At 33.7% G+C, this 27,523-nt stretch overlaps 1 protein-coding gene and 1 pseudogene across 1 annotated transcript; one reads left to right on the top strand and one right to left on the bottom strand.

The window, feature by feature from the left end:
- LOC125816665 (putative late blight resistance protein homolog R1B-16) overlaps positions 1 to 24,720 on the top strand; it is a 35,791-nt pseudogene extending 11,071 nt beyond the window's left edge.
- Positions 24,721 to 26,606: 1,886 nt separating this feature from the next.
- Positions 26,607 to 27,305, bottom strand: LOC125816673 (uncharacterized mitochondrial protein AtMg00810-like). The gene has a single exon (XM_049496302.1). The coding sequence runs from the start codon at positions 27,303 to 27,305 to the stop codon at positions 26,607 to 26,609; it is 699 nt and encodes a 232-aa protein (XP_049352259.1).
- Between the last annotated feature and the right edge of the window lie 218 nt (positions 27,306 to 27,523).

Raw genomic sequence — 27,523 nt, forward strand, 5'->3', positions numbered from 1 at the left:
CATCGGCTTTGGACTGTCTAGTTTCCCACTCTCCTAATTTCAGGATTGTTCGTGCTTAACCTTGCCATGACTCTTCAGAAACTTCCTGACATTCTTTGTCATACTTTTGAGTTGGTTGAATTTGGTACTAGAGCCTACTTTGTTGATCCTATTGAAGTTGATGTAAAGGTGAGTAATGCTTTTTCAAACTGCTACTAGCTCGAAAGCGTGAGGAGGTTTTGGGAGGCCGACAGGCCGTGCCAGCCTATTTTCCACTTATATATCTGATCCAATCACCATAGTGTTACGCCTTTGAGTTTAAGCCATCCTACCATTCGAATCCCTGATCTTTGAAATTTCACTCCTCGAGGCTACCTCCTGGACGTAAAAATAGGACCTAGAATCAGGTGTGACCCCAAGTTAACCCTGATCTGGCATATTATAAGCATAATAAAATATTACTAAATAAATATATAATGCGGAAGCTTAAATAGTGATAACTAAAAGTGGGGAATCCCCAATACTGATCTGAATATATAAAAGACTATGAGTTTAATAACAACTGGAGGATCAAAATCAAAACTAAAACTGAATCTAGTACTATGACTGAAAAAGTCTCTAACTAACTAAAGTTGTTGGGACATCCCCCCAACTAACTCTAGCAAAACTGAAAACTAAATAAAAAGATTAAAGTGTAAAGCATATCTTTTATCCTCGAAGTATGAGAACTCACCACTGAAGCTGCTGAACTGGAGATCGGGAACCGATCTATATGTGATCGGGATGCTGAGTACCTGAACCTACATCATGAAATGATGTAGTGCAGAGTATGTGTCAGTAATTGGAAGGTACTGAGCATGCATGATAGAATAATAGTTGAACAAAACATATAACTGAACAAAGCATAACTGAGCAATGACATAATCTGAACATGATGGAAATACTGATACATACGGAATATGAACTAAACTGAATGCAATGACCAAGTACATGGCATGTTGAAATTGAATACTGAAAATATATCTGAAAACCTAGTTAATGCACTAGAGTCTGACTGTGGGAGATACTATTAACCGAAATAAAACCACGTGAGCTAAACGTGGAGTCCAATGTATGCGCCCCATCGAGAGAACCCAATATACCTTGCAAGGGGTATAAAGGCATCACTGGCGTGATCACTAAAACTGATGCCCATAGAGGGGACTCAACCAATGGGGGAACGTAGTGCTGGGACTATGATGGTACGTTGAAACCCTAGTGTACTCGGTGCTAAGCCTACTCCCAACTGAATATGTATATGATACATTATGACTGAAATACTGAATAACTCAAAATACTGACATGTAGATACTCTTACTTGGAAACTCTTTCTCAAAAACAATTCAAAAATCATCACATTGAGAAATATGGGAATTTTATGGGTTCATGGGGAAACATCATAAAAATGATAAGAATTCATCAATTCATGCTTAATATTACTCAATTCAATCATTTAAATCAAGTTTGAAAGGAACCCATGACATTTGAATCAAACCCTAACCATTGGGAATTTTCTATCTTTTAAAATTGCAGATTTTGAGAGAACTCCATGGATGAAAATTACCATACCTTACTATCAAAGCCCAACGAAATTGATGTACAAAAACTTTCTCTTGAAACCCTAGCTTGAATCTCCTTCTTCTTCTTCTTCAAGTTTCTAGAGAGAGAATATTTTGAGAGGAAGAACTTTGGGGATTTATTTTAGGTTTTGGAAATTATGACTTGAATGGCTTAGTTTTTAGAGTAAAAATCACTTATATAGGGGTCCTAGTCTTAGGCAAAACGACATAGCTTTATTTTAATTAAAACTGAAATGACCCAATTAACCTCAAATTGCCAGCCTACTGTCCACCTTCACGAGAGGCACCACGACCCGTAATCCTCACCACGAGTTGTGGTCCTCCTCGTGGTCTTGGACCAGTGTCTAGGCCACCTTTCCTTGGCCCCTAGAAATCTAAGGCACCACCACGGGCCTTCCCACGAGCCGTGGTCTTCACCACGAGCCATGAAGTGGCCCGTGTGGAGGAGGTTGTTTGGGCGGGCCTTGGCATAGCCACTGCCTAGCCCACCACGAGCCGTGGTCCTCACAACGAGTCGTAGTGGTGGGAAGTGGGAAGTGGGGCAATGTCTGTGGGAGAGTGAACTGCCCTTGTCCTCTCCCTTGGATCTTGCCCTTTTCCTTGGCTCTAACCCTCACACTTAGCCCTAGTTTATTCTACTAGTTTCCGGGGTGTTACAAGAACTTGAGTGGTTCTTGAATCACCAAGATATACAAGTTCTTCTCCTTTATTGACTTGAGTGTAAGACACAAAATTAATTTTATTAGCACAAATATGTGTAGTAGTAGCAGAATCTATCACCCACTAACTCACATAGGTCACAATATTTACTTGGAAAATGACCACAACAAAAATATCCTTTGTTGTTTCCAAATTAATTTTTGCGTTATCAAGATTGTCAATTTTTCCAGTTCTTTTCAGAATGGTTTATAAAAAGTTTTGGACTTGTAATCAAAAAGAGTAGAGACAATAGTAGAATTACATACCTTATCAGTATAGTTCCAAAGGTTGAGTAATTTGGCGAAAACAATTATAGTTGAAACTATAATAAAAATAGAACTACCATTACCAAAAAATTTACCGAATAACCAAGACTCTTCGTCAACACAATCAGTGTATGTCCATCCAACCACGTTACTAATCTTGTACGTTGCACTCTTTCCGTGATTCATGACAACAATATGAAATATCCTTAAGATTGTTGTAAATCTTGTTGTACAATCACGGAAACACTAGAATATTCTCGGAAGCTTGAGGCGTGAAAGTCACCATCCTTAAAGATATTTCACCTATAAGGTGTATCCCCCAATATTCGATAAGCTCTTCTAGTATAAACTAGGAGCAGGAACAACTAAGTTTTTTAGAATAATAATACCCAACAATAGAAGGAAGATGAGATGAAGAAATGATTTACTCATATATCCTCATAAGGCTACTTTATGACCAATCATATCATATCATCATCATATATTATTAAAAGTAGGAAGAATCTAAGTCAAAATTTGAATTACGAAAATATCTCTTACCTATTAATTTTTTTAAAATCATTTTAAAATATTAATTTTCCATTTAAAATCAACTTCATAACTACACTTCTTCATTTCCTAATCATAGATAAATAATAATAATAATAATAATAATAATAATAATAATAATAATAATAATAATAAATAATAATGATAATAATAACAATAATAATAATAATTAAAAACCTATTAAAAGTGGACAGCTCCAAAATTTGAAATTGGATTGCCATTTTACCCCTATACTAAATATAAAAGTTATAAAATATTTTATTAATTAAATATTAAATAGCAATAGTAAATTAATTTGTCATTTTTCCTTCACATATAAAAAAATGATAATTAAAACTTATTTTAAATTAGTAAATAGTAAGTATATATATAAGTGGAACCAACATATTTTAAAATTTTAATCATCAAAATGTCCATAAATATTGAATGACATTAATATCCTTCAATCAAATATTATTCCTACAATAATATTGTAAAATAATATAAATATACACTTAGTTTAATGCATTAGGCTATTGATTATATATACACGAAAATATCCATTAATGTTTTGCAATTTATTTAACTCCTATTTATGTTATATTGTTTTGCTAAAAAGTAAGTCTATCTTCTAATAAATATAAATAATAATATAGAAAATGAATGAACTAGATAAATCAAAAGACATGGAGTTATTTGTATTCAATTTCTGTAAATGCTTTATCTTCCGATGCCTAATGCAAAAAGTAAAATATCTCTTTGTTGTAATAATCATATGGAGAATTTGAAAAGTTGCTTGGTATATTCAATGTGGAGTAAATAATTTTGATCAATTCAATACAATATATTCATTTACTAAATGCTATATATTGTGTATATATAGTGAAAATTCACAAGATAACTATCCCAATTTATCAAATTATTAGATTATCAATCCTACTTTGTGTAGGCACATTTTCTCATATTTATTTTGTGTTTGTGTCTCTCTTTTCTTCTTCCGTTTATGTTCTCTACTTTTTCTATTCACATTATAAGTTATTGTGTTTAATTCGACTTATTCATATATGTTTTCTGATTAGTTGAAAGTTCATCTTACTTGGGCAGGTAAACGTGTGTTTCATAATTATTTAACCTCTTGCAACATAGAATTTTGTCATGCAAGTATCAAATCAGGTAAATTTACTTTCTTTTTAATTATAACTTCTTGGAGTATCATGAAACTGTATATATTCTTGTAAATTTTGGTTAAGAGTCATTTTACATAATTTAACTAATATTTTTTTGTTAAATTCACAAATGATAGAACTAATAATTTTAAATTAGGCAAAGTGTACACGTACTTATAATAATTATGATTTATATACATCGATTAGATATTTTAGCAATTATTATTTTTGTCACTAATAATAACTATTTTTGTGTGTGTACACCGCAAAACTGACAATGATCCACAAGCTATCATAAAAAAGGTATATTTTGATCTAATTTATGTGCAATTTTTGCAAAACATAATTCACATTCGACCACAACTTCTTTATCTGTATGTGATTATAAAAAAATGGAGGCTACAGTTTATTAGAAAGAAGACAAAAAATTTATAACATAAAAATTATGTAAAAAAAACTTTTATCAAGTTGAATACTTAATATATTAAAAAAATTACATAATTAAAATTGTTCGACTATTACTTTTGAAATTCATTTGATAACAATATTTCAGCATGATGTACCTTGTACTGATAATAATCTTGATTGAATAGACTCACCATTCATTGATTTAAGCTTGTATATTTTCTCTTCAATTACTATCCAAGTTAACACACAATGATCATCTACAAGTCATCTTAGGGAAGACATACAAATTTCTATTTAACTTTTGCAAAACACTACTCTCATTCGACAACTTCTTAATACCTATGCAAATGTGAAAAGGTGGAGACTACAAAGGAGAAAAAGAAAATGAAAAACTCAAGACAAAAAATATTTTGAACTCACACTTGACATTTAAATTATGAGTTATGACATATTAAACAAAAGAAACTTTTCTCAAATTGAATACTTGATATATTATTAGAATTGCATAATTGAACTTATTGGTTTGAGTTTTTATTTTTCTCTTCAATTTTTGTGCAACTTATCACACACTTATTATAATATTTTCGAAGTTCTTGTACTTAATTAGCATGGGATACACAAGCAACATACATGTCCGAGTATATAAATATCGTTATAACAAATCCACACAACTTAGCATGGAACACACGTGCAACGCACCTGCCCATGACTAGTATATATGTAATGGAGAAGAAGCTGCCAACGGTTGCAAAGTCATAAAGACATTTATCACAAAAGGAATTGAATGCAAATTGAAGGGTGTGTTTGGTATGGAGAACATTTTCTAGAAAATGTTTTCCAATTTTTTCGTGTTAAATTGGCTTAAATGTTTGGAAAATATCATCCAAATCATCTCATTTTCCTCAAATTTAAGGAAAATGATTGTCCTTCCAAAATTAAGGAAAATATTTTTCAAAATTGTATTTCATCATTTAATTTTTTTTCTTACCCTACCATACCACGCACCAGATCCTTCCAATTCAAAAGAAAATTAAAATTAAATTTTTTCTTATTTTTTTAATTTCAAGTATATTTTACCCCAAACCACCCCCCCCCCCCCCCCCCCAAAATAAATCCAAGTATATTTTATCCCAATTCATATTTTAAGATTTCTTTTGAAAAGTATTTCAAATTTTATTTTATTTTATTTTTACGTCACTCCCCCCGCCACCCCCGTCAAATTATTTTTTTCAAAAAATTGTTTTGGGAAAATATTTTAAATTTTAAAACAATCATTTTTTAAGTCGCCCCCACCCCTACCACCCCCCTCGCCACCCCCACCCAAACCATCCCAGTCATTTTTAAAAAAAAATTATTTTTGGAAAAATATTTCAAATTTAAATTTTTTTATTTTAACGCCACCCTCACCCAAGCCACGGCGTCAAAAAAAAAAATTGAAAAATTATTTTTGATAAATATTTCAAATTTAAAAAAATCATTTCTTACATCAACACCCACCCCATACCCCCACCCCTACTCACCCCCACCCAGGCCACCCCATTAAAAAAGTTTAGAAAAATTGTTTTTGACAAATATTTCAATTTAAAAAAAATTCATTTTTACGCCAACACTCACCCCCATACCTCCCCCCCCCCACCATCCACATCCAGGCCACCCCGTCAAATTTTGGAAAAACTGTTTTTGATAAATATTACAAATTTTAAAAAACTATCATTTTTAAACCAACACCCATCCCATACCCCCCACCCCTACCCCCGCCACTCCACCCAGGCCACCTAGTCAAAATTTTCTTTTCTAGAAAAATTGTTTTTGTTAAATATTTCAAATTAAAAAAATTACGCCCCCCCCCCTCCTGGCCAATCAATTTTTTTTACAAGAAATTATTTTTCTAAAGAGCATTTTCTAGTCTCAAGCAAAATATACAAGATATTTCCTAGAAAATGCTTTTCATTTACTAACCAAACATTAAAAGATATTTTCTACTCACCAACCAATCATGAGAAAATAAGTTAGAAATCCACTTATTCTCCAAGAAAATATTTTCCATGGAAAACATTTTCCTTCGTACTAAACACACCCTTAGGTATGGAGGAAAACACTTTCTGGAAAAATGTTTTCCAATTTTTCCATGTTTGGTTGGCTTAAATGATTGGAATATGTTTTCCAAATCAACTCATTTTTCTCAAATTTAAGAAAAATGACATGACTTTCAAAATTTACGGAAAATGACTTTTCTTCCAATACTAAGGAAAATATTTTCCAAAACTCTACTTCATCCTTTAATTATTTTTCTTACCCTACCCATACCACATAGCCCATCATCACCATTCAAAAAAAAAAACTTAAAATTTTCTTATTTTTTAAATTTCAAGTATATTTTTATCCGTACCACAAACCCCCCCCCCCCTCCCCCAAAACCAAAAAAATTAAAAAAATTAAAAATTATTTATGAAAAATATTTCAAATTTTATGATTTCTTTTACCTCACCCAACCCCTACCACCCAAAAAAATTGCTTTTGAAAAGTATTTCAAATCTTATTTTTTAGAAAAAAATTCACGCCACTCCCTACCCCCCCCCGCTCCGCCACCCCACCCCCCACAATAAGGCCATCCCGTCAATTTTAAAAAAAAAAAAATTGTTTTTGGAAATATTTCAAATTTTTTAAAAAAATCAGTTTTATGCCACACCCCACCCAGGCCATCCCTTAATATTTCAAATTTAATAGTTTTTTCATTTTTACGCCACCTCCTCTCCCACCACCACCACCCCTACCCCCCCCCCCCCCGGCATTCCCGTTAAAAAAATTCAAGATAAAATTGTTTTCAAGAAATATTTCAAATTTTTAAAAAATTCATTTTTTACGCCACTCCGACCCCCCTTAAACCTCCCCCCCCCCCGCCCGTCGTCAATTCTTTTTTTAAAAAAAAATCTCGGGTCAGATCTCAGGGTCAAAATTGGAACGGTCATCGTGGTATTGTCCTAGTTTGGGTGTCGGGGTCAGGTGCTAATCAATTATCGGGGTTGATTCAGATCAATAATTATTTTCCTAAAGAGTATTTTTTATTCTCAAGACAAAAATAAAAAATATTTTTCATTCACCAACCAAACAATTAAAAATATTTTTCAGAAAATATTTTCTACTCACCAACCAAACATGAGTAAATAAGTTAGAAATTCACTTGTTTTCCAAGAAAACATGTTCTATTTCATACTAAACACACCATAAAAGAAATTTCTAAAAACTAAAAAATCTGAAAATCACCCCTAAAATTTTATCCATCACCACTAACTTAATGACTAAGAAATTGTTTAAATTGGAAATTGAAAATCGCCTTAGTACAATAACAAAATCTTAAAACTGGGGGTTAAAACCACCAATTAATAAATTATTTGTATGAAATCTTATCCATATTTGAATGAATTTCTAGACTGTGCAAAATATCAAAATGAATATTAACAAGTGTAACGAACAAAATGAATATTAAAAACGTAATGAACGTAACCAATGACATGTAAACAATGCAATTTAATAGAAAATGATTTCATAAAAAATGAACAAATATTTGAACGTATTTAACCGGTTGTGAAATAAATAATATAAACAGAATTAACCTATAAAAATCCTAATATTTTGAGAAATAAGGATAATTATCAACGAATTGCATTAAAATTGTAAAACATGTACTTTGAACTATTTAACGAATGAAATACTTAAAAGTATTAACTTTAAAAATATCAAACTAAAATTTGGTGTCAACAGAACTTTCAAACTATTTTTTAGGGGGTCGGAGGTATGGGGTGTGGTGAATAAAATAAAAAAGGAAAAATATCTTTTAAAAATAAACGTTTAATTTTAAGTTGTTACTTTTTTGGGTTGGGGGAGAGGGGCTGGTTTTGGAGTAGGAGGGTCGGGGTAAAGACAAAATAAATTGATTTTTTTAAAAAGAAAATTTTAATTTTTTTTTTGAATGAGAAAAGTCGAGGTTTGAGGTCGGGTAAGAAAAAAATTGTAATTTGAAATTGAAGGACAATTTTGGGAAAAAAAATTATTTTTTAAAAAGGAAAACATTTTCTTTAGATTTGAAAAACATAAATTGATTTCAAGTACTCCTATTTTCATATGAAGTACACATATTCAAAGAGAAGGTTATTAAATAAATAAATATTGAATTTGGGTACAACTGCTTATTTAATGAAGTGGGACGTGGGTCCATATACTATACAACTTGTATTACTTTCAGAACCATTCCTTATTTATTGCTGCACATGCTGTTGCTTATAAAATATATAATATATACTCCCTCCGTTTTTTTTATATATTATCCTTATTATAAATTGTTGATCCATAATATTTGTCATTTTAAAAAATTAATGTATAAATTACAATATTCTTCCTATTTTACCTTGTGAGTTACATAGTTTTTTAATGCACGTGAAATCTAAAATGGAGACATATAAATAAGAACGGAGGGAGTAATATATATAATATAAGAATGAGCGAATGTTTTTCCCATAAATTTGTTATTGCTGGGAATTGGGATTACCCACAACCAAAAGAAAAGAGGGTTTTTGGTCTTTTTTGTAAGCACAACAGCACCAAGCAGAGGGAGTGAACTCATCTCTATTGAAATAGAATTCCCACAAAATCAATTTTGACAAAATTAAAGAAGCATCACTGTTGGATCTGATGGAAAGAGGACAAGAAAATGAAGCAAAGAGAGAGAAAGGGAAAGCAAACAACTCACTGATATCTCATACAATACTTAAATTCATTAACAAATAATTATTATGCTTATTTGTATGATTATCTAATTGTTAACACAGAATAGTTGAAAAATCTCCTAAATTATCTGTCACCATCCAAAATGGCACTTGTCTAAACACACCAACACAAGTCAGCCTAAATCAATCATATCATTTATCATCATATTATACTAAAAGTGGGAAGAATCTAAGTCAAAAGTTGAAATATGAAATTACCCTTTAACTATTAATTTATTTTCTTGAGATTATTTAAAATATTATTTTACAACTTTCTATTGTTGTGTTGTTATTATTTTGAGAATTTACCGTGGTTTGTTGCTTTGTATACATTAATCTAGCATGTGGTATTTTAATATCCTCATTTGAATATTGAATTTGTGCAATAGTTAGTTATATTTACTTTATATGCACTTTTAGTCAATTTTATAGTTAAATGTATATTCTTTTTATTAGGAAGATCTATGTAGTCCTCACGAAACGATGATGGATTTTTTTCGTAAATACCAAAGATTTCAAGGGGGATAAAATATGTCATTTGCAATACAAATTTTATATGAAGTATTTTGGGATAAACGTGCAACACACGTTCCCAGATCTAGTATATCACTAAAAGTGGCAACAAAAAAAAGTTCAAAGTTAAATTACAAAAATGCCCTTTGCTAATTTTTTTTTATATGAAAGTATGTCTTTTATTAACTTTTGAAATTAAATTAAAAGACTTCTAAACAAAACATGTGCAGTAGAGTAAATACATTAATCTTTTGATTATAGAAAGTTGTTTCATATTCTCGCATTTTATTGGAAGTTTCAATTGCTTAGTTATTACATGCAATTAGTTCAATTAAAATGTTTAATTCCTTTTATCTTCCATGGAAGTAATATCCTTATCACATGACCTTAAGATATTCTTTATAGAATTTGTATAGAAAAATTTATACGAGTCAATCACATAATCAAATTGTCCATCAAATTCAAAGTAAAAATTGTCTGAACAGTTCTATATTCACAGCTTATGCAGCTTTTAAAAGTTTTTCATCTCATGCTTTCAAGTCCACAATAATGTCATCAAAACATTTCATCAATTAACAAATTACGATAACACAACTCAAGGCAATTCTCAAAACACAACTATTAACACGCTGCTTTTTTCATTTAATCCCCTTTTCAATCATGATCAATTAATTAGAGTAATTGAACTCATCACCTCATTCCCATTACTCTCAACACAGACAATGAAGGAAAATACACGATTCTACAAGTTTTACAAGATTTAGAAGTTCACTTACCTTAATTCAATCAAAAGTCAATCTGAGACTTGAGCTTTTCCTTTACGGACAATTTTCAATGCCACACAGTCTAATCAAAAGAATTATATTCAATGTATAAATGTTTACTATCATTTGAACCATATATTGTATATAACAAATTTATTATAAGGATGGATAACACACAAGTAAAATGGTGGCTAACAAGAAAAATACAGGATTCAGTAACTACAAAAGAAATGAGAAGATTGGTATTAAATATATTAAATTTTACATTTACTATTGAAGTAATAAAAATTGACAAGAATGTTATTGCAGATTACTTATCAAGACAAAGCTACCCAAAATGAGAAAGAAAATGCAATTGAAGAGATACTCAAAGGCATTACTACACTTTGTATCAAAGTGGACAGTATGGACAATGAGATACAAAAGCTAAACACTGATGAAGATAATCTGAAGTCTAAAGCTAGTACAAGTCAGCAGCATGACTATAAAAATGCGGAGCTAAGTCGATCAGAAGACTTTAAAAATCCAGAGCTAAGAGGTGACGTTGGGTTTACGGTTTAGGATTAAGGATATAGGGTTTAGATCTTAGTGTTTAGGGTTTAGGGTTTAGGGTTTATGGTTTAAGATTTATGGTTTAGGTTTTAGGGTAAAGGGTTTAGTATTCAAAGTTTATGGTTTAGGGTTTAGAGTTCAAAGTTTATGGTTTAGGGTTTAGGGTTTAAGTTTTATCGTTTAGGATCTAGGGTTTAGGTTAGTGTTTAGTGTTAAGGGTTTAGGGTTTGGGGTTCCAAGATTCAAAATTATGGTTTAGGGTTTATTCTTAAGGGTTTAGGTTTTAGGGTTTTGGGTTTCGGTTTACTGTTTAGTGTTTAGGGTTTGGGGTTTAGTGTTTAGGGTTTTAGGTTTATGGCTTAGCATTCCAGGTTTAGGGTTTAAGGTTTAAGGTTTAGGGTTAAGAGTTTCAAGATTATGGTGTAGCGTTTAGGGTTTAGGGTTTTGGGTTTTGAGTTTAGGAGTTAGGGTTTAGGGTTTAGGATTTAGGATTTAGGATTTAGGGTTTAGGGTTTAGGGTGTAAGTTTTAGTGTTAGGGTTTAGTGTTTAGGGTTTAGGGTTTAGGATTTAGGGTATAGGGTTTAGAGTTTAGGGTTTAGAGTTTAAGGTTTAGGGTTTAGGGTTAAGGGTTTATGGTTTGAAGTTTATTGTTTAGGATTTAGGGTTCGATGTTTATGTAGGGTTTTGGATTTAGGGTTTAGGGTTCAGGGATTATAGTTTAGGGTTTAGTTTTTAGGTTTAGGGTATTGGATTAATGGTTTAAGGTTCGAAGATATTAGGGTTTAGGGTTTAGTGTTTGAAGTTTATTTTTTAGGGTTTAAGGTTTAGGGTTTAGTTTTAGCATTTAGGAATAATTTTTATGGTTAGGGTTTAGGGCTTAGTGTTTAGGGTTTAATGTTTAGCGTTCCAAGTTTAGCATTTAGCATTTAGGGTTTAGGGTTTCTGATTTATGTCTAGGGTTAAGAGTTACGGGATTACGGTGTAGCGTTTAGGGTTTAGGGTTTATCGCTTAGTGTTTAGCATTTAGAGTTTAGATTTTACGGTTTAGGGGTTAGAGTTTAGGTTTAGTGTTAAAAGTTTTAGAATAAGGGTATAGCGTTTAGGGTTTAGGTATTATGGTCTAGGGTTTAGTGGTCAGGGTTTAGGGTTTAAGATTTAGGGTTAGGGTGTAGGGTTTAGGGTTTAGGGTTTACGGTTTAGGATTTAGTGTATAGAGATTAGAGTTTAGGATATAGGATTTAGGGTTTAGAGTTTTGGATTTAGGGTATAGGGTTTAGAGTTTAGGGTTTAGGGTTTAGTGTTTAGTGTTTAGGGTTTAAGGTTTAGGTTATAGGGTTAAGGGTTTAGGGTTTAGGGTTTGAATTTTATGGTTTATGGTTTAGGGTTCTAAGTTTATGGTTTAGGGTTCAGGGATTATAGTTTAGGGTTTAGGTTTAGGGTTTTACAGACAATTTTCAATGCCACACAATCTAATCAAACAATTAATCACAATGACATTTCGAATCTAACAACACTCATATCAAACACTTCAAAAAATGGGTCAGAACGGCACAAAAACTCAATTTTGAAAATAAGGTTTGAATAGGAAAATCTTTATTTGAATACGCTACTCAAGACATTTGGAACTCATTGGTGAAAATCATTTCAAAAAAGGATTTGAAACCACTACAATGACCATTTTACTTCAAAAATCCAAGTTCTTGAAAACCACCAATTTATTATTTCAAAACCTTGATTTGAAAAATTATAATAATAACAGATAAATGAGATTTAAGATTAGGAATCATTATCCAAATATTTCTTCTCAAAACCTTGTTCAAATTGCCACACCAACTCTCCCAAAACTCAAAAATCAGGGTGAAACCCCAAAATTTGGAAATATTTTGTTCAGGGTCCTCCGCGAATGTGGACCCCTACCCACAAATGCAGTATTTAATGAACTAACCCTCTCTGAATGCGGCAGGGCTCTCGCCAATGTAGAGGTAAACTGCTTGACCCTCCGTGAACGCGGTCGAGCCTCCACAAACGCGGGGTCCCACAACTTACCCTTTGAGACCGCGTCCACTGGGTCTGCAAACGCAAAGAGTTAGATACTAGAAGTCCAAACCATCAGTTAACAACAATTTTGAAAGGGTCCCCGGGATTCGTTCGGAATCCTGAATACACAAACAAAATATGCAACTTGACTAAACACAACATTCCAGACTCAATGGAATCATCGAAACACGAATCTGAGGTCTCCTTGACCCAAAATCCGTGAAAGTCACAAGAAACAAAAATAACTCCTAAAAAGGTCAAATCAAGCTTGGGACCAATGAAAATTCAACCAAGACCTCTCTTAAGCCTAAAATCATCCACCGAATCAAACGAAATTGTCAAAATTTTGATTTGCGCATCCAAACCCCGAATGTTGACCAAAGTCAACCCAAAGGCAAGAATTTCACAAATTTCCAACTTAGGATCTCAAATCCGCAAAAAGAGTCTGAATCTGAAACCGACAACCCTCATATACCAATTTCTACATTTCGAAACAAATGGAATCAACGAAATTCCATTTCGAGATTCGAAACTCCAAAAGACACCGAAAACTACTTTTAACAACTTTAGCCTTTCAAACTTCCAAATTTTCCATAATTCATAAATTTTCACTCAAAACTTGAAACAATTTTCAAAATTCATTCAAAAATTACTCGGGGCCAATATAGGGAGAGATAAAATGGTAAACTCACTAAAAATTCTAAAAATGAGCAACCAGATCATTACATTATCATTGTTTTGCAAAATTCCTATATAGAGTGGTAGATATATGTGGCTATGAAAATTTTATATTATAACATTTGGTCATAATTTGGTAGGTTTCATTTTCTGATTTTCGTAAGGACCTTATCAATGTTCTGGATTTCGTAGGGATGTTAAAGAAGGAAGAAAATGAAATAGATATTGATGTCGATCTAACTGAAATACTAAAATATATCCTAGCATTTATTTGTACATATGTCCAGTTTTCTTATCTTGCTTTAGAAGAGTTTAAAGATAAAATGGCTCGCAAAAGACAAGAAGTTGAGAATCTGCTTCGACCAATTTTTTATATGACATCAATGTGGATGTTAAATGTGGACTTCGATGTGGAGGAGGATAAATATGGCATGCATCATGTTCTTTCTAGCCTAATGGATAATATCGATGATTGTATCAACTCATGTCATCATTCTACATTGAGTACCACCATGACTGAGGAGCAGTTGGACTTCCTCCTCCTGAACCTCCATCATCTATCCAAGTATTGTGCTGAACAATTTTTTCCATCAGTAACTCAATATGAGATTCTTCAGAATGTATGTGGCAACATAAGATATTTTCATGGGTTGATAGTGAATGGTTACGTTGAGCATGGCACTGTTGAATATGTCTTACCTCAGCTTCAGCCTACGGCTGAGAAAGTAGGACTCTTCCTTTTGAATGATCAAACTGATGAAGACTCTCGACTCTTCAAGCTAGCTCATCTACTCATGAAGATTACTCCAATTGAACTAGAGGTCATGCACATATGTTATACAAATTTGAAAGATTCAAATTCAGAAGAAGTTGAATGTTTTATTAAGCAACTCCGACAAACATGTACGGATATTCTTAGGGAATATCTCATTCACCTACAAGAACACATCGTAACTGTTGTTGCCCCTAGCACTTCAGGAGATCGAAACATTCATGTCATGATAGAGTTCCTTTTGATTATTCTTTTTGATGTGCCCAAGGGCTTTATTCACATCATGACAAATTATTTGATCTCTTGGAACATGTTGGAGCACTTACTAGGGAGATATACACTCTTGTTCACGACTTAGATGTGACTTATGAGGCAAAAGATATTATTGATTCAATTATTGTTAGAGATAATGGTCTCTTACATCTTATTTTCTCACTTCCCATTGCCATAAAACATTATCAAAGAACACGTCTCCCATTTACTTGAGAAGACTCCAAGAACAGGGGTCTCATTGTTGTAAACTCACAGGAGAAGCGAGTTGAGAGCAAGTCATTGACATCTGATAAAATTATCGTAGGTTTTAAGGAGGAGACAAGTTGGATAATTAGGAAGCTCACCAGTGGACCAACAGATCTAGCTGTCATTTCAATCACTGGTTCAGGTAAAACTACTTTGGCGTACAAAGTATACAATGATAAATTAGTTTCTAGTCATTTTGACATTCGTGCATGGTGCACAGTCGGCCAAGAATATGACGAAAATAAGTTGGTGGATAAAATTTTCAATCAAGTTACTGGCTCGGATTCAAAATTGAGTGAGAATGTTGATGTTGCTGATAAGTTACGGAAACAATTGTATGGAAAGAGGTATCTTATTGTCTTCGCTGACTTGTGGGATACTGCAACATGGGATGAGTTAACAAGACCATTTCCAGAAGTTGAGAAAGGTAGTAGAATTATTTTTACTACTCGAGAAAATAAAGTGACTTTGCATGGAAAATGCCATAGTGATCCTCTTAACATTCGATTGCTAACATCAGAAGAAAGTTGGGAATTCTTTGAGGAAAGGGCACTTGGAAATGAGAGTTACCCGAAAGAACTATTGGATGTTTGGAAAAGAAATTGCCCAAAATTGTAAAGGGCTTCCTTTGGTGGTTGATCTGATCACTGGAGTCTTAGCAAGGAAGGAAAAGAAAAAAACTCTATGGCTAGATGTTCGAAATAATTTGAGTTCCTTTATTTTCAACAATGAAGTGGAAGTGATGAAGGTTATAGAATTAAGTTATGACCATTTACCAAATCAATTGAAACCATGCTTCCTTTACCTTGCAAGTTTACAGAAGGATAGTTCAATAACAATCTATGAGTTGAAAAATTTATGGCATGCTGAAGGACTTGTGGAACCGACAGAGATGAAGAATGTGGAAGAATTGATGGATTTCTATTTGGACACTTTAATTTCCAGTAGCTTGGTAATTCATTTCAATGAGAAGGGTTATTACTCGACTTGCCTACTTCATGATCTTGTGCATCACTTTTGATTGATAAAACCAAGAGATGAGAAGTTGTTTGAATTAATAAGTTCAAGTGCTACATCATCTTCTTTAGATTTGTCGCCACGTCAAATGACCATCAATTATCACAGGGAGCACTTTGGGCTTAATTTTGTCCTGATCGATACAAAAAAGAAAAGGCATTCTGGTAAACACCTCTATTCCTTGATAATAACTGGTGACGAGCTGGACGACTGTCTTTTTGATACATGTCACCTAAGACACTTGAGGCTACTTAGAGTATTGATCCTGGAAAGCTCTTTTATCATGGTGAAAGATTCTTTGCTAAATGAAATATGCATGTTGGTTCATTTGCGGTTCTTAAACTTTGAGACAGAAGTTAAAGCTCTGCCTTCGTCATTTTCTAACCTCTTGAATCTAGAAACTCTGATTGTGGAAAATAAAGGACCACCTTTGGTACTACTACCGATAATTTGGACTCTCTTGAAGTTGCGAGTGTTGAGCATAAAAGCTGGTTATTTCTTTGATTTGGATGTAGATGAACCAATACTGACAATAGAGGATACAAGATTAGAGAACTTGATTTTTTAGAGAAACTCGTGCTCACCTACTCGAAAGACACAAAGGATAATTTCAAAAAGTTTCCCAATCTTCAACAACTTTCATTTAGTCTCAAGGAATCATGGGATTGTTCAACAGAGCAATATTGGTTCCCGAAGTTGGATTTCCTAAATGAACTAGAATCCCTCAAAGTAGAGTTTCAAAGTTCGAACACAAATGAAAATGGGCCCTCTATAGCGACACATTGTCGGAGGGATTTTCACTTCCCTTTGAGTTTGAAAAAATTGTTATTGGGTGAGTTTCCTCTGACATCCGAGTTACTATCAACAATAGGAATGCTGCCCAACCTTGAAGAGCTGACCCTTTTAGACTCGATCATCCAGGGGGAGAATGGAAAATGGAGGAGGAAGACAGCTTTGATAATCTCAAATTTTTGAAGTTGAGTGGAGTGACTCTTGCTAAGTGGGAGATTGGAGAGGAATCCTTTCCCATTCTTGAGAAGTTACATTTGTGGGTATGTCATAAGCTTGAGGAGATCCCTACTAGTTTTGGGGATATTAGTTCTTTAAAAATTATCAATATCTGGCAGGGCCCACAACTTGTAGATTCCGCTCTGGAGATTAAGCAATATGCTGAAGATATGAGGAGAGGGAGCGAGCGTCAGGTCCGTGGACCTAAATGAGTCTTGAGCTCTATTATGATGAGAAGATATGTGAGTATATACAAAATTTATTACCTTCTCCATTTGATTTTTATATGGTGTAGTTTGAGAAAGAAAATAATATTTTTGGATTTTAACATTCTTTTTACCAATTCCATTTGCATTTTAAAATAATTTTCTTTTGTTTGTAGAGGGCATATTAAGAAGATGGTTACAATTACCTTTGTGGATACATCAGCTTTAGAGGCTAAAGATAAATCCTCAGACATTTTTCTTTTATTCTGTTGTTATCACAGGACTTTTTTTCAATAATTTCCACCCCTTTTTCTTCATTTGGTGTACATTGTCTTTTTCCATTGGCATGACTTGAATTATACATTGGTTTGTTACTTCATTGGTATTGTGTCCATTCTGCCTAATGGATAACAAACCAATTGGTCATCTATAAATATAATGACTCTTGCTTCCTGTGTGTACTATGTATGTCAAGAGCGAAACCTTATCAAGAGAAGACCGAAAGTTAGCACCTCAAACTATTAAGTGTAATCCAGACATAGAGCCCCAAGTAACCACCTCAAACAATAAGCACCCAATAATGGGCCTGTCCATCCAAACAATAAACTCCCAAGGGCACCAACCCAACTAGCAAAAGTAAACCCTAGGGTCGCCTAGCCAGACAATAAACTCCCAGGGGCACCAACCCAGCTAGCAAAAGTAACCCGGGGGCACCAATAAGAGCATCACCTAGCCAGACAATAAAATCACAGGGGCTCCGACCTAGCTAGCAATACTAAACCCGGGGGTACCAATATGACCATCGCCCAGCCAGATAGTAAACTCCAAGGGCACTAGCCTAGTTAGAAAGAGTAAACATGTGCGCACCAATAAGAACATCGAAGTATCATGTATAATCTATAACCAAAACTACAGTGTAAAAACGTTTAACTCACAGAATCGATAAAAGGCTCTCGGCCTGCGCCACTCCAATCCTGAATCACCCAGCAGAGCATAAAAACCTCAGGTATCGTAATGGGAACGATAAAATAGGGAGAGTGAATAGAGACTTGGAAAAACTGAATCAATGCATAAACTAAAGCTCATTCTATTTGACTTAAGTCTGCTACTTCAGTCTATAATGAGTTAAACCGTCTGAAACAACAACGAAGAAGAAATAAGTCCTAAAGACCACAAGTATCATAGGTCTAAGGCAAAAGTTAGTCTAGTCCTAGACTAAGGCCAAGCATGCTTAATTATACCATGATAACAACATCCAAGTCAACTAAAAAAAATAGAACTAAACACATAATCCCCGACTAGCATGGTACTACACCCAAAATAGTGCCAATCAAGTCCTAAATCATGGTATCAAGAAGAACAAATAAGAAAAACTAGCTACTCGCCCCCAATTCACTCTAATCAACATGTAATACACATTCAACCTCAACCTAAGAGAAGAGAAGTCATAGTCTACCTTTAGGCCAATCTCGCGTGCTCTAAATCACAATGTCGAAGCCTTTCCCTTGCGAACGGCCTCAAAATGTTGTCATAAATGAAAATGGGAAAACTTTTGAATCAAAAGGGAATCATGTGTGTTCTAAAATGGAACACAATTCGGGGCTCAGAGCAGTCAACAGAACCAACATACAACAATTAAAACTTATAAGCACAAAAACAAGTCATGGCATCCTACAATAATGTGAATTTACCTAGAATGGAGAGCCTACAGTAGTTTCCGACCATCGATAAATATATCCCCAACAGTTCATAATTAATAGATTTCAAATCACTACAAATTAAGTTAAATTGATAGTATAATCGCTGATGGAAGTTGGTACTTAAAGTTGCCTGGTGTTTTGCTCCTTTCTAATGAAGCTTAGAGGTCCCGCAAATGCAGACCACAAGAAGTTTACCCTTTGCAAATGTGGCAAGAATCCTTCGAACGCGAAGGTAAGAGAAGCCAGGAGCACGCGAATGCGGTCGGGTCCTCGCGAAATCGAAGGCAAGGGGCCTAACCCTTTGCAAACATGGCCTGGACCCCGCGAAGGCGGTGACCAACTCTCATGGTTTCCGCAAACACGACCCAAGTCCATAGAAACGAAGACCAAATCTGGCTTGCACCAGCGGATACATATCAACTAGTTTTGGCAACTTGGAAAACTCAGATGGGGTATTCCGAATTCGTTCAAAATCTCATATATGCAAATGAGATATGCTAACCTACCAAATTTGATATTTTAGACTCACGAAACAGTCAAATTTTTCATGTGAGATCATATTGACAAAAAGTGGCCCGACATTAAAACTCCATCTAAGCCAACATCCACAAGGGGGCTCAGAATTAGCCCGGGAGCCTCGAGATTCCCACAAAGGGTCGTTCAAGATAATTTTTGATATTCTAGAGCTAACCACACTAATGGAATTCTCATCCGGGGACGTTTACGAAGAATGTTGACCAATGTCAAACTGTAGGCCTTAACTTGAAAGTGAAAATGCCTAATCGTACAAACTCGCACCGAAAGCCTTGCTAGCCATGCCAACCATGATGCTAGCCTAAAATAACCCTTGTAGAGCTAATGGCATTGTTAGAATTAGATTTTGAGGTCATCTTTCTGAACTTCTGATCGAAAGTGACTGTTCAAGGTTCAAAAGCTCCTGAACATAGAAATTCACATAAAAAACCAAACAAATGACTAGCTAGGTGATTGAACTGGTAGTCTCAACAAGTCATAAATGACTAGGGGTCACTATAAGCATGCTATAAATGATGAATAGATGAGTAAAAGGGTAGACAGAAGCAGAAGCAAGAATTGAAACAATAGAACAAAATAAGATCGGAACAAGCCAAAACTATATACATAAAGGATCCCTCCTAGAACCTATAAGTCACAAATATATAGTAGTACTAACAAAAGAGTACAAGTTCCAAAAGTGGACCAACGACAAAGCTTGTCTCAACGTGCAAAAGACTAGCTATATAATATACAGAAGAAGAATACTACTAAAAAGATAGTGAATATTGACCTAAAGATTTCCGACTTCAAATGGAAGTCGGTAATTTTCAGCCTGCGGTCGGTATTGTTAAAAGGAATAAAAAATAAAATAAAATTCAGAGAACTGACTACAAGGAGTCGGGTTTTATGCAAAAATGAGCGGAAAAACCAAATACCGACCTCTGGTTGTTGGAATTTTTGCCCGAAAAAATGAACTACAATAAAAATCGACCTCTTGAAGTCGGTATTAAATGAATAAATAAATAACAATATTTTATTTTTCTCAATTAATTATAATTAAAACAAAATCAAGAAATATTTGAATAAATTTTATTTAAATCGTCTTCTGGAGAACGGTTTTGTGTAATTATAATACCGACTTTCTGAAGTCAGTAAAATGAAATAGTATGTAATCAAATTAATTTTTATTAAAATATTTATATAGTGACTTCCAAAAGTCAATACCTTTGTTTTTATCAAAACTGACCTAATGTGATCGGTAATACTTAGCAAATTATGAATAGAATATAATCTTATCTGAATTTAAAATGCAGAAAATTAATAAATTAATATTTTCAATTAAATTTAAACAAATCTTCCTCCAGATGACGGTTTTATGTAAATTAAAAAAATAAATTAATATAAAATACTAACTTTCTGATGTCAGCATTATTTAATTTAACGTGCTTATTATTTATTTATCTTAAATTTAATGTACCGACCTCATCAGGTCTGTATATTTTATTTAATCTAATTACTTTTAATAAATTCAAAATCTGGAGTTCAGTTTTTTTTAAAATATTTCTATTAATCATAATTTTTCTATCGTGCATAACAATAAATTTTCATTTTATGCCTACAATTAATTGTTTTGAAATGTGTAACAACTTTTTATAATTTTATAAAAAAAAATTAGAATTCGTGGAATAGACAAAGAAACATCAATAATCCATATTTAGAGTATGAAATTACGTTGATATTATTTAGGATATAATTATATATTTCTAGAGTAAAGTACAAATTCTATCAGTCCGTCATCTAATTATGAATTTAATATCTCATGTAATGATGAAGCGGTGAAGAGATAATATATAATCCGTCCGAGTATGAAATGCAAGATGATGCTCGTCGAAATGTCATAACAAATTAAACTTTATATTAATAATTAATTGTTTAATTATTTGTACATATAACCTTTAATGTCTTATCTTGTTTTATGAAATAGACAATAGAACATCGTAAAGTATTGTAAAGGATAATTCATCGGAGTATGTAATACGTTGATTTTATACTCATCGAATAGTATAACAAACCAAGTCTCTCTCTCTCTCTCTCTCACACACACACACACACCATCAAATTGTTTTAAAGTTTGTATGCCCAAATTTAAAATGGATCTCTCATGATGTTGTACGCAAAAGGTAAAATAATAATCGATTGAAAATGTATGAAATATATTGACTGTAGGAGATTATATATACTCGTTGAGTAGTTTAACAAATAATGTCCTATATATTAATAGTTCAGTTATGAAATACATTATCAATTAAAGAAATACCAATGAATAATTCAAGAAAATTTGATATATTACATCTGATATTGATAAACCTTTGTTGATCGAAAAAATTAAATTTATATAATTGGGAGGTAATATATATATACGTAATTTTAATTAATAAAATCGACCTCAAGAAGTCAGTTTATATTAAAATAAATTAATACACACCGACCTCAAGAGGCCACTATATTTAAATTATTGTTTTATTTATATAATATCGACTTCATGATGTCGGTATTTATTAAATATTTTTAAAAATAGATAATTATTTTAAAAGATTTCGACATCCTGCGGTCGGTAAATTAACACTTCTTTTAAAAAAGGAATGATAATTATTTTCCCTTTTCTCTCAAAACCCTACCTCTCTCACCTGTGCCACACCCCCGATTGACCCCAGTGCCACACCCCTTGATCGACCCCAGCGCCACGCCAGCGCTACAGAAGCAGCAGGACGTCGCAGCTCCACTGGTTACCGGTAGCAGGTAAGTTTGACTTTCAAAAATTCATTTTTAGTGGTTATTTAACCCATATCTTTGTCCTATGAGGTCGATAACTAGTTAGAGATTAACAAATAGAAGAGGAAATCTGAACTTACTGTCGGAAATTTGAAGTTAGTGAAGAGACAAATTTTTTTTGAGGTTTAAGTGAATTAGAATTACCAACTTTAGCAAATATAACTATATAAAGATTTAAAAATAGAAAAACACTATATTTTCTTTTCCAAAAGAATGGAAAATTTTCAAAAACTTTAGTACAGGACACGAACTGCTCACTTTCACCTCTGAACCAAAAGTTGGTGTTGGCAGGAAATAGATGCATAGTGTAGTATAAGTACCAAAGAAAAAGTACCCAGAAGGAATCATAGGTTAATTGAGCAAGGATGGTAAAAACAATATGAAAAGATAGAATCTAGACACCAATAAAGGTCAAAGTGGAATTTAAAGAAAAGCACACAAGAGTACGAGAAATAAAGACTAAATACAGCTAAATTAAACCTAATTGGACCCCGTAAGCCCAAAATGTACACTCGTACGCAAGTTTAAGTAAAATCCGAACGAACCTCTATAAGCTAGACAAGTACACAAAATAGCTAAACTACAAGAGCAAAGTAAAGCGAATCTAGATCCATTAAGTGTAATCCAGACATCGATCCCCAAGTAACCACCTGAAACTATAAGTACCCAATAATGGGCCCGCCCATACAAACAATAAATTCCCAGGGGCACCCACCCACCTAGAAAAAGTAAACCCTAGGGCCGCCTAGTCAGACAATAAACTCCCAGGGGCACCAGCCAGCTAGAAAGAGTAATCTGGGGCACCAATAAGAGCATCGCCCAGCCAAACAATAAAATCACAAGGGCTCTGACCTAGCTAGCAAGACCAATAAGACCATCGCCTAGCCAAATAGTAAGCTCCCAAGGGCACTAGCCTAATTAGCAAGAGTAAACATGTGGGTACCAATAAGAACATCGAAGTATCATGTATTATCTATAACCCAAACTACAGTGGAACAACGTTTAACTCAACGTATCGATAAAAGGCTCTCAGCCTGCACTACTCCAATCCTTAGTCACCCAGCAAAGCATAAAACCTCCGGTATCGCAATGGAGCCGTAAAAATAGGAAAAGTGAATAGAAACTTGGCAAAACTGAATCAACGCCGAAACTAAGGCTCATTCTATTAGACTTAAGTCTGCTACTTCAGTCTCGAAGGAGTTAAATCGTCTGAAATAACGTCGGAGAAGAAATAAGTCCTGAAGACCACAATTATTGCTGGTCTAAGGCAAAAAACTAGTCTAGTCCTAGACTAAGGCCAAGTATGCTTAATTATACCATAATAACAACATCCAAGTCAACTCACAAAAATAGAACTAAACACATAATCCCCGACTAGCATGGTACTACACCTAAAATAGACCTACTCAAGTCCTAAAGCATGGTATCAAGAAAAGTAAATAAGAAAAACTAGGTACCCACCCACAATTCACTCTAATCAATATGTAATTACACATTCAACCTCAATCTAAGACAAAGGAAGTCGTAGTCTACCTTTACGTTGATCTCGCGTGCTCTAAATTACAATGTCAGAGCCTTTCCTTTGTGAAAGGCCTCATAATGTTGTCACGCTATCAAAAATAGGATCACAACATCAATACGGTCATTTCAACACCAAATACACAAAAATGAAAATGCGCCAACTTTTGAATCAAATGGGAATTGTGGCAACCGCATTGGAATTTACAGAATTGAGTCTGTCGAAAGGTCTAAAATATTACCTTGAACTTGTGTTCCAAAATTAATCACAATTTGAGGCTCGGAGAAGCAAGACAACCAACATACAACAATCCAAAATTTAGAGCACAAAAACAAGTCATTGCAGCCTACAATAACTCGAAGTTACCTCGAATAGAGAGCCTACAATAGTTTCCGACCATCCGCACACATATCCCCAACTGTTCATGATTACAAGACTTCAAATAACTTAAAATGGAGTTAAATTGATAGTATAATCGCTCATGGAAATTGGTACTTAAAGGTACCTTGCGTTTTGCTCTTTGCTAATGCAACTTAGAGGTGCCGCAAATGTAGAGCACAAGAAGTTAACAGTTTGCAAATGTGGCAAGAATCCTTTGAACGCGAAGGCAAGAGAAGCTAGGGGCTCACAAATGCGGTTGGGTCCCCGCGAAAGCTAAGGCCAGGGCCCTAACCCTTTGCAAATGTGGCCTGGACCTCACAAAGGCGATGGCCAACTCTCATGGTCTCCACACACACAGCCCAAGGCCCGAGAAAGCGAAGACCAAATTTTGCTTAGACCAGCGGATGCATGTCAACTAGTTTTGGCAACTTGAAAAACTCTAATGGGGTATTCCCAATTCGTTCAGAATCTCATATATGCAAACAAGATATGCTACCCTACCAAATTTGATTTTCTGGATTCATTAGAACAATAAAAATTTTCATGTGAGATCATATCGACAAAAAGTGGCCCCACATCAAAACTACATTTAAGCCAACATTCACAAGGGGGCTCGTAATTAGCTCGGGAGCCTCGAGATTTGCACAAAGGGTCGTTCAAGAGAAAATTTGATATTCTAGAGCTAAACACACTAATGGAGTTCTCATCCAAGCACATTTACGAAGAATGTTGACCAATGTCAAACTTTAGTCCTTAACTTGAAAGTTAAAATGCCTAACCGTACAAACTCGCACCAAAAGCCTTGTTAGCGGTGCCAACCATTCTTCTAGCCTAAAATGACCCTTGTGGAGTTGATGGAATTGTCAGAATTGGATTATGAGGTCATCTTTCTAAACTTTTAATAAAAAATGTCTGTTCAAGGTTCAAAAGCTCCTTAACATAGAAATTGACATAAAAGCAAAGAAATGTCTAGCTAGGTGACTTAACTGGTAGTCTCAACAAGTCATAAATGACTTGAGGTCACTATAAGAATGCTATAAATGATGAATAGATGACATAAGAACAAAAATGACCTAGAGAATCATTACAATACTTATATTGACTCATTATAAAAAGAATAAAAAGGTAATCATTTTCCTGGGCAATGCAATAAAAAGTTGTGCTACTTGAACGGTGGAAAAGGTAGTTTCAATTCTGACCTGATGGAAGGATCATGGTTTCATTAACACATTGATTCGATTGGCAATATTCAATTGTTTTTTTATTTCATTGATTAATGTAGTTTGTGTTTGATAGCATGTGATTACATTGTCAACTAGTAAAGCAAATAAAAGGAATCCTAGGAGAATCGTGTGTTCTCAATTGATTATTTTCTTTCAATGATATCAGAACCTATGGTTTACTTATTTACTAGTCACAATCTTCTTCCTCAAAAATCAATATTGCAGGAGACGTATTTATTAATTGTTGATTTATACGAAACAACACAATAAATTAAATTGTTGTTGAAGCATGATTTATTTGGCTTTGATTGTTATCCAACATGTGTAGTTTACTGAATTAAGAGAAAATTAGTTTTAATTATTTAGTTTAGTGATTCAAGTTATTACTGGATCTATTGAAAAATAAGAAACAAATGAGACCATTAAAAGATGTTATTATTTGAAAAAGTACATTAATTGAGATAAACTCTTGATGATTAGAATAGAAAAAGAAGAAGAAAAAGAAGAAGATGATCTTTAGAATCTGAGAATTCTATATTCATTAGAATTGAATCAGTAGTTACAATGAGCTGATCAGTACAACTTATATAAGTGTTTAGCCCTCTATAATCCTAACTAACTATTAACTAATTTAACAAAATCTTAACCAATTAGTTAATCCTATATTATACCTAATTATACATATACCCTTTAGGACTTTAAGTAACTCCTTCTTCAACACTCCCCCTCAAGTTAGGTACTGCAAATATGTTTTGTATACCTAAGTTGGAACTTAAAAACTCATGTTGCACTTTGGATAATCCTTTTGTTAATATATCAGCAGGCTGCTCACTTGCAGGAATGTAGTTAGTTGAAATCAATCCTTGAATAACCTTTTCCCTAATGAAATGACAATCTATTTCAATGTGTTTAGTCCTTTCATGGTACACTGGATTTGCAGCTATTTGTATTGCAACCTTACTATCACTATACACCTTGACATAAGAGTAACATCAATACCAAGTTCCTTTATTAGCTCAACTATCCAAACTATCTTTGCCATGGTGGAAGCTAAGCTTCTGTATTCTGCTTCAGCTGAGCTCTTGAAGACAGTTGTTTGTTTCTTAGACTTCCAAATGATGAGAGAATATCCCATTTTTATTGCATAACTTGTTACTGACTTTCTAGAGTTAGGACATGCAACCCAATCTGCATCACAGTAGGCTGCTATCACATTGTTCTTATTACTGGATAGTAAGACCCCTTGGTCTTGTTGTTTTTTTAGATACTTGACTATTCTGAGTGCTTCTTCCATATGAGACTTCTTGGGAGCTTGTAAATATTGACTTAGATTCTGAAAACAAAATGAGATATAAGGTCTAGTCACGGTAACATATAGAAGTTTACGTATGAGTCTTTGATAAGATCCTTGATCAACAATAGGTTCTGCTTGATTAGTGTCGTTGAAAACATGATCATCATACTCCTTATTTGTGAACTTCACATTAATATCCATAGGAGGCATAGCAGGCTTTGCAGCTCCAAGGCCAGTTTCGGAAATCAATTCTAATGCAGACTTCCTTTGATGCATTAGAATTCCTTCCTTGGACCTAGCAAATTCAATAGCAAGAAAATACCTTAACTCTCCCAAGTCCTTCATTTTTAATGCTTTTTGTAATGCATCTTTGGTTTCTTCAATTAGCTTGAGACTTTCACCTGTAATAAGCATGTCATCCACATAGAATAAGACAATGGTTATACCTTTTGTGCTCCTTTGAGTAAAGAGAGAATGATCATATTGACTTTTTTGAAACTTGAACTTCAACAGTGCTTCAGTCAACTTAACATTCCACTGCCTAGGTGCTTGGTTTAACCCAT

Source organism: Solanum verrucosum, unplaced genomic scaffold, assembly GCF_900185275.1.
Source record: "Solanum verrucosum unplaced genomic scaffold, falcon-dt-bn FXZP01000084.1, whole genome shotgun sequence".
Lineage (NCBI taxonomy): Eukaryota > Viridiplantae > Streptophyta > Magnoliopsida > Solanales > Solanaceae > Solanum > Solanum verrucosum.

Coding starts and splice junctions, on each gene's coding strand:
- LOC125816673 (XM_049496302.1), bottom strand. CDS start 27,305: ATGAAGGACTTGGGAGAGTTAAGGTATTTTCTTGCTATTGAATTTGCT.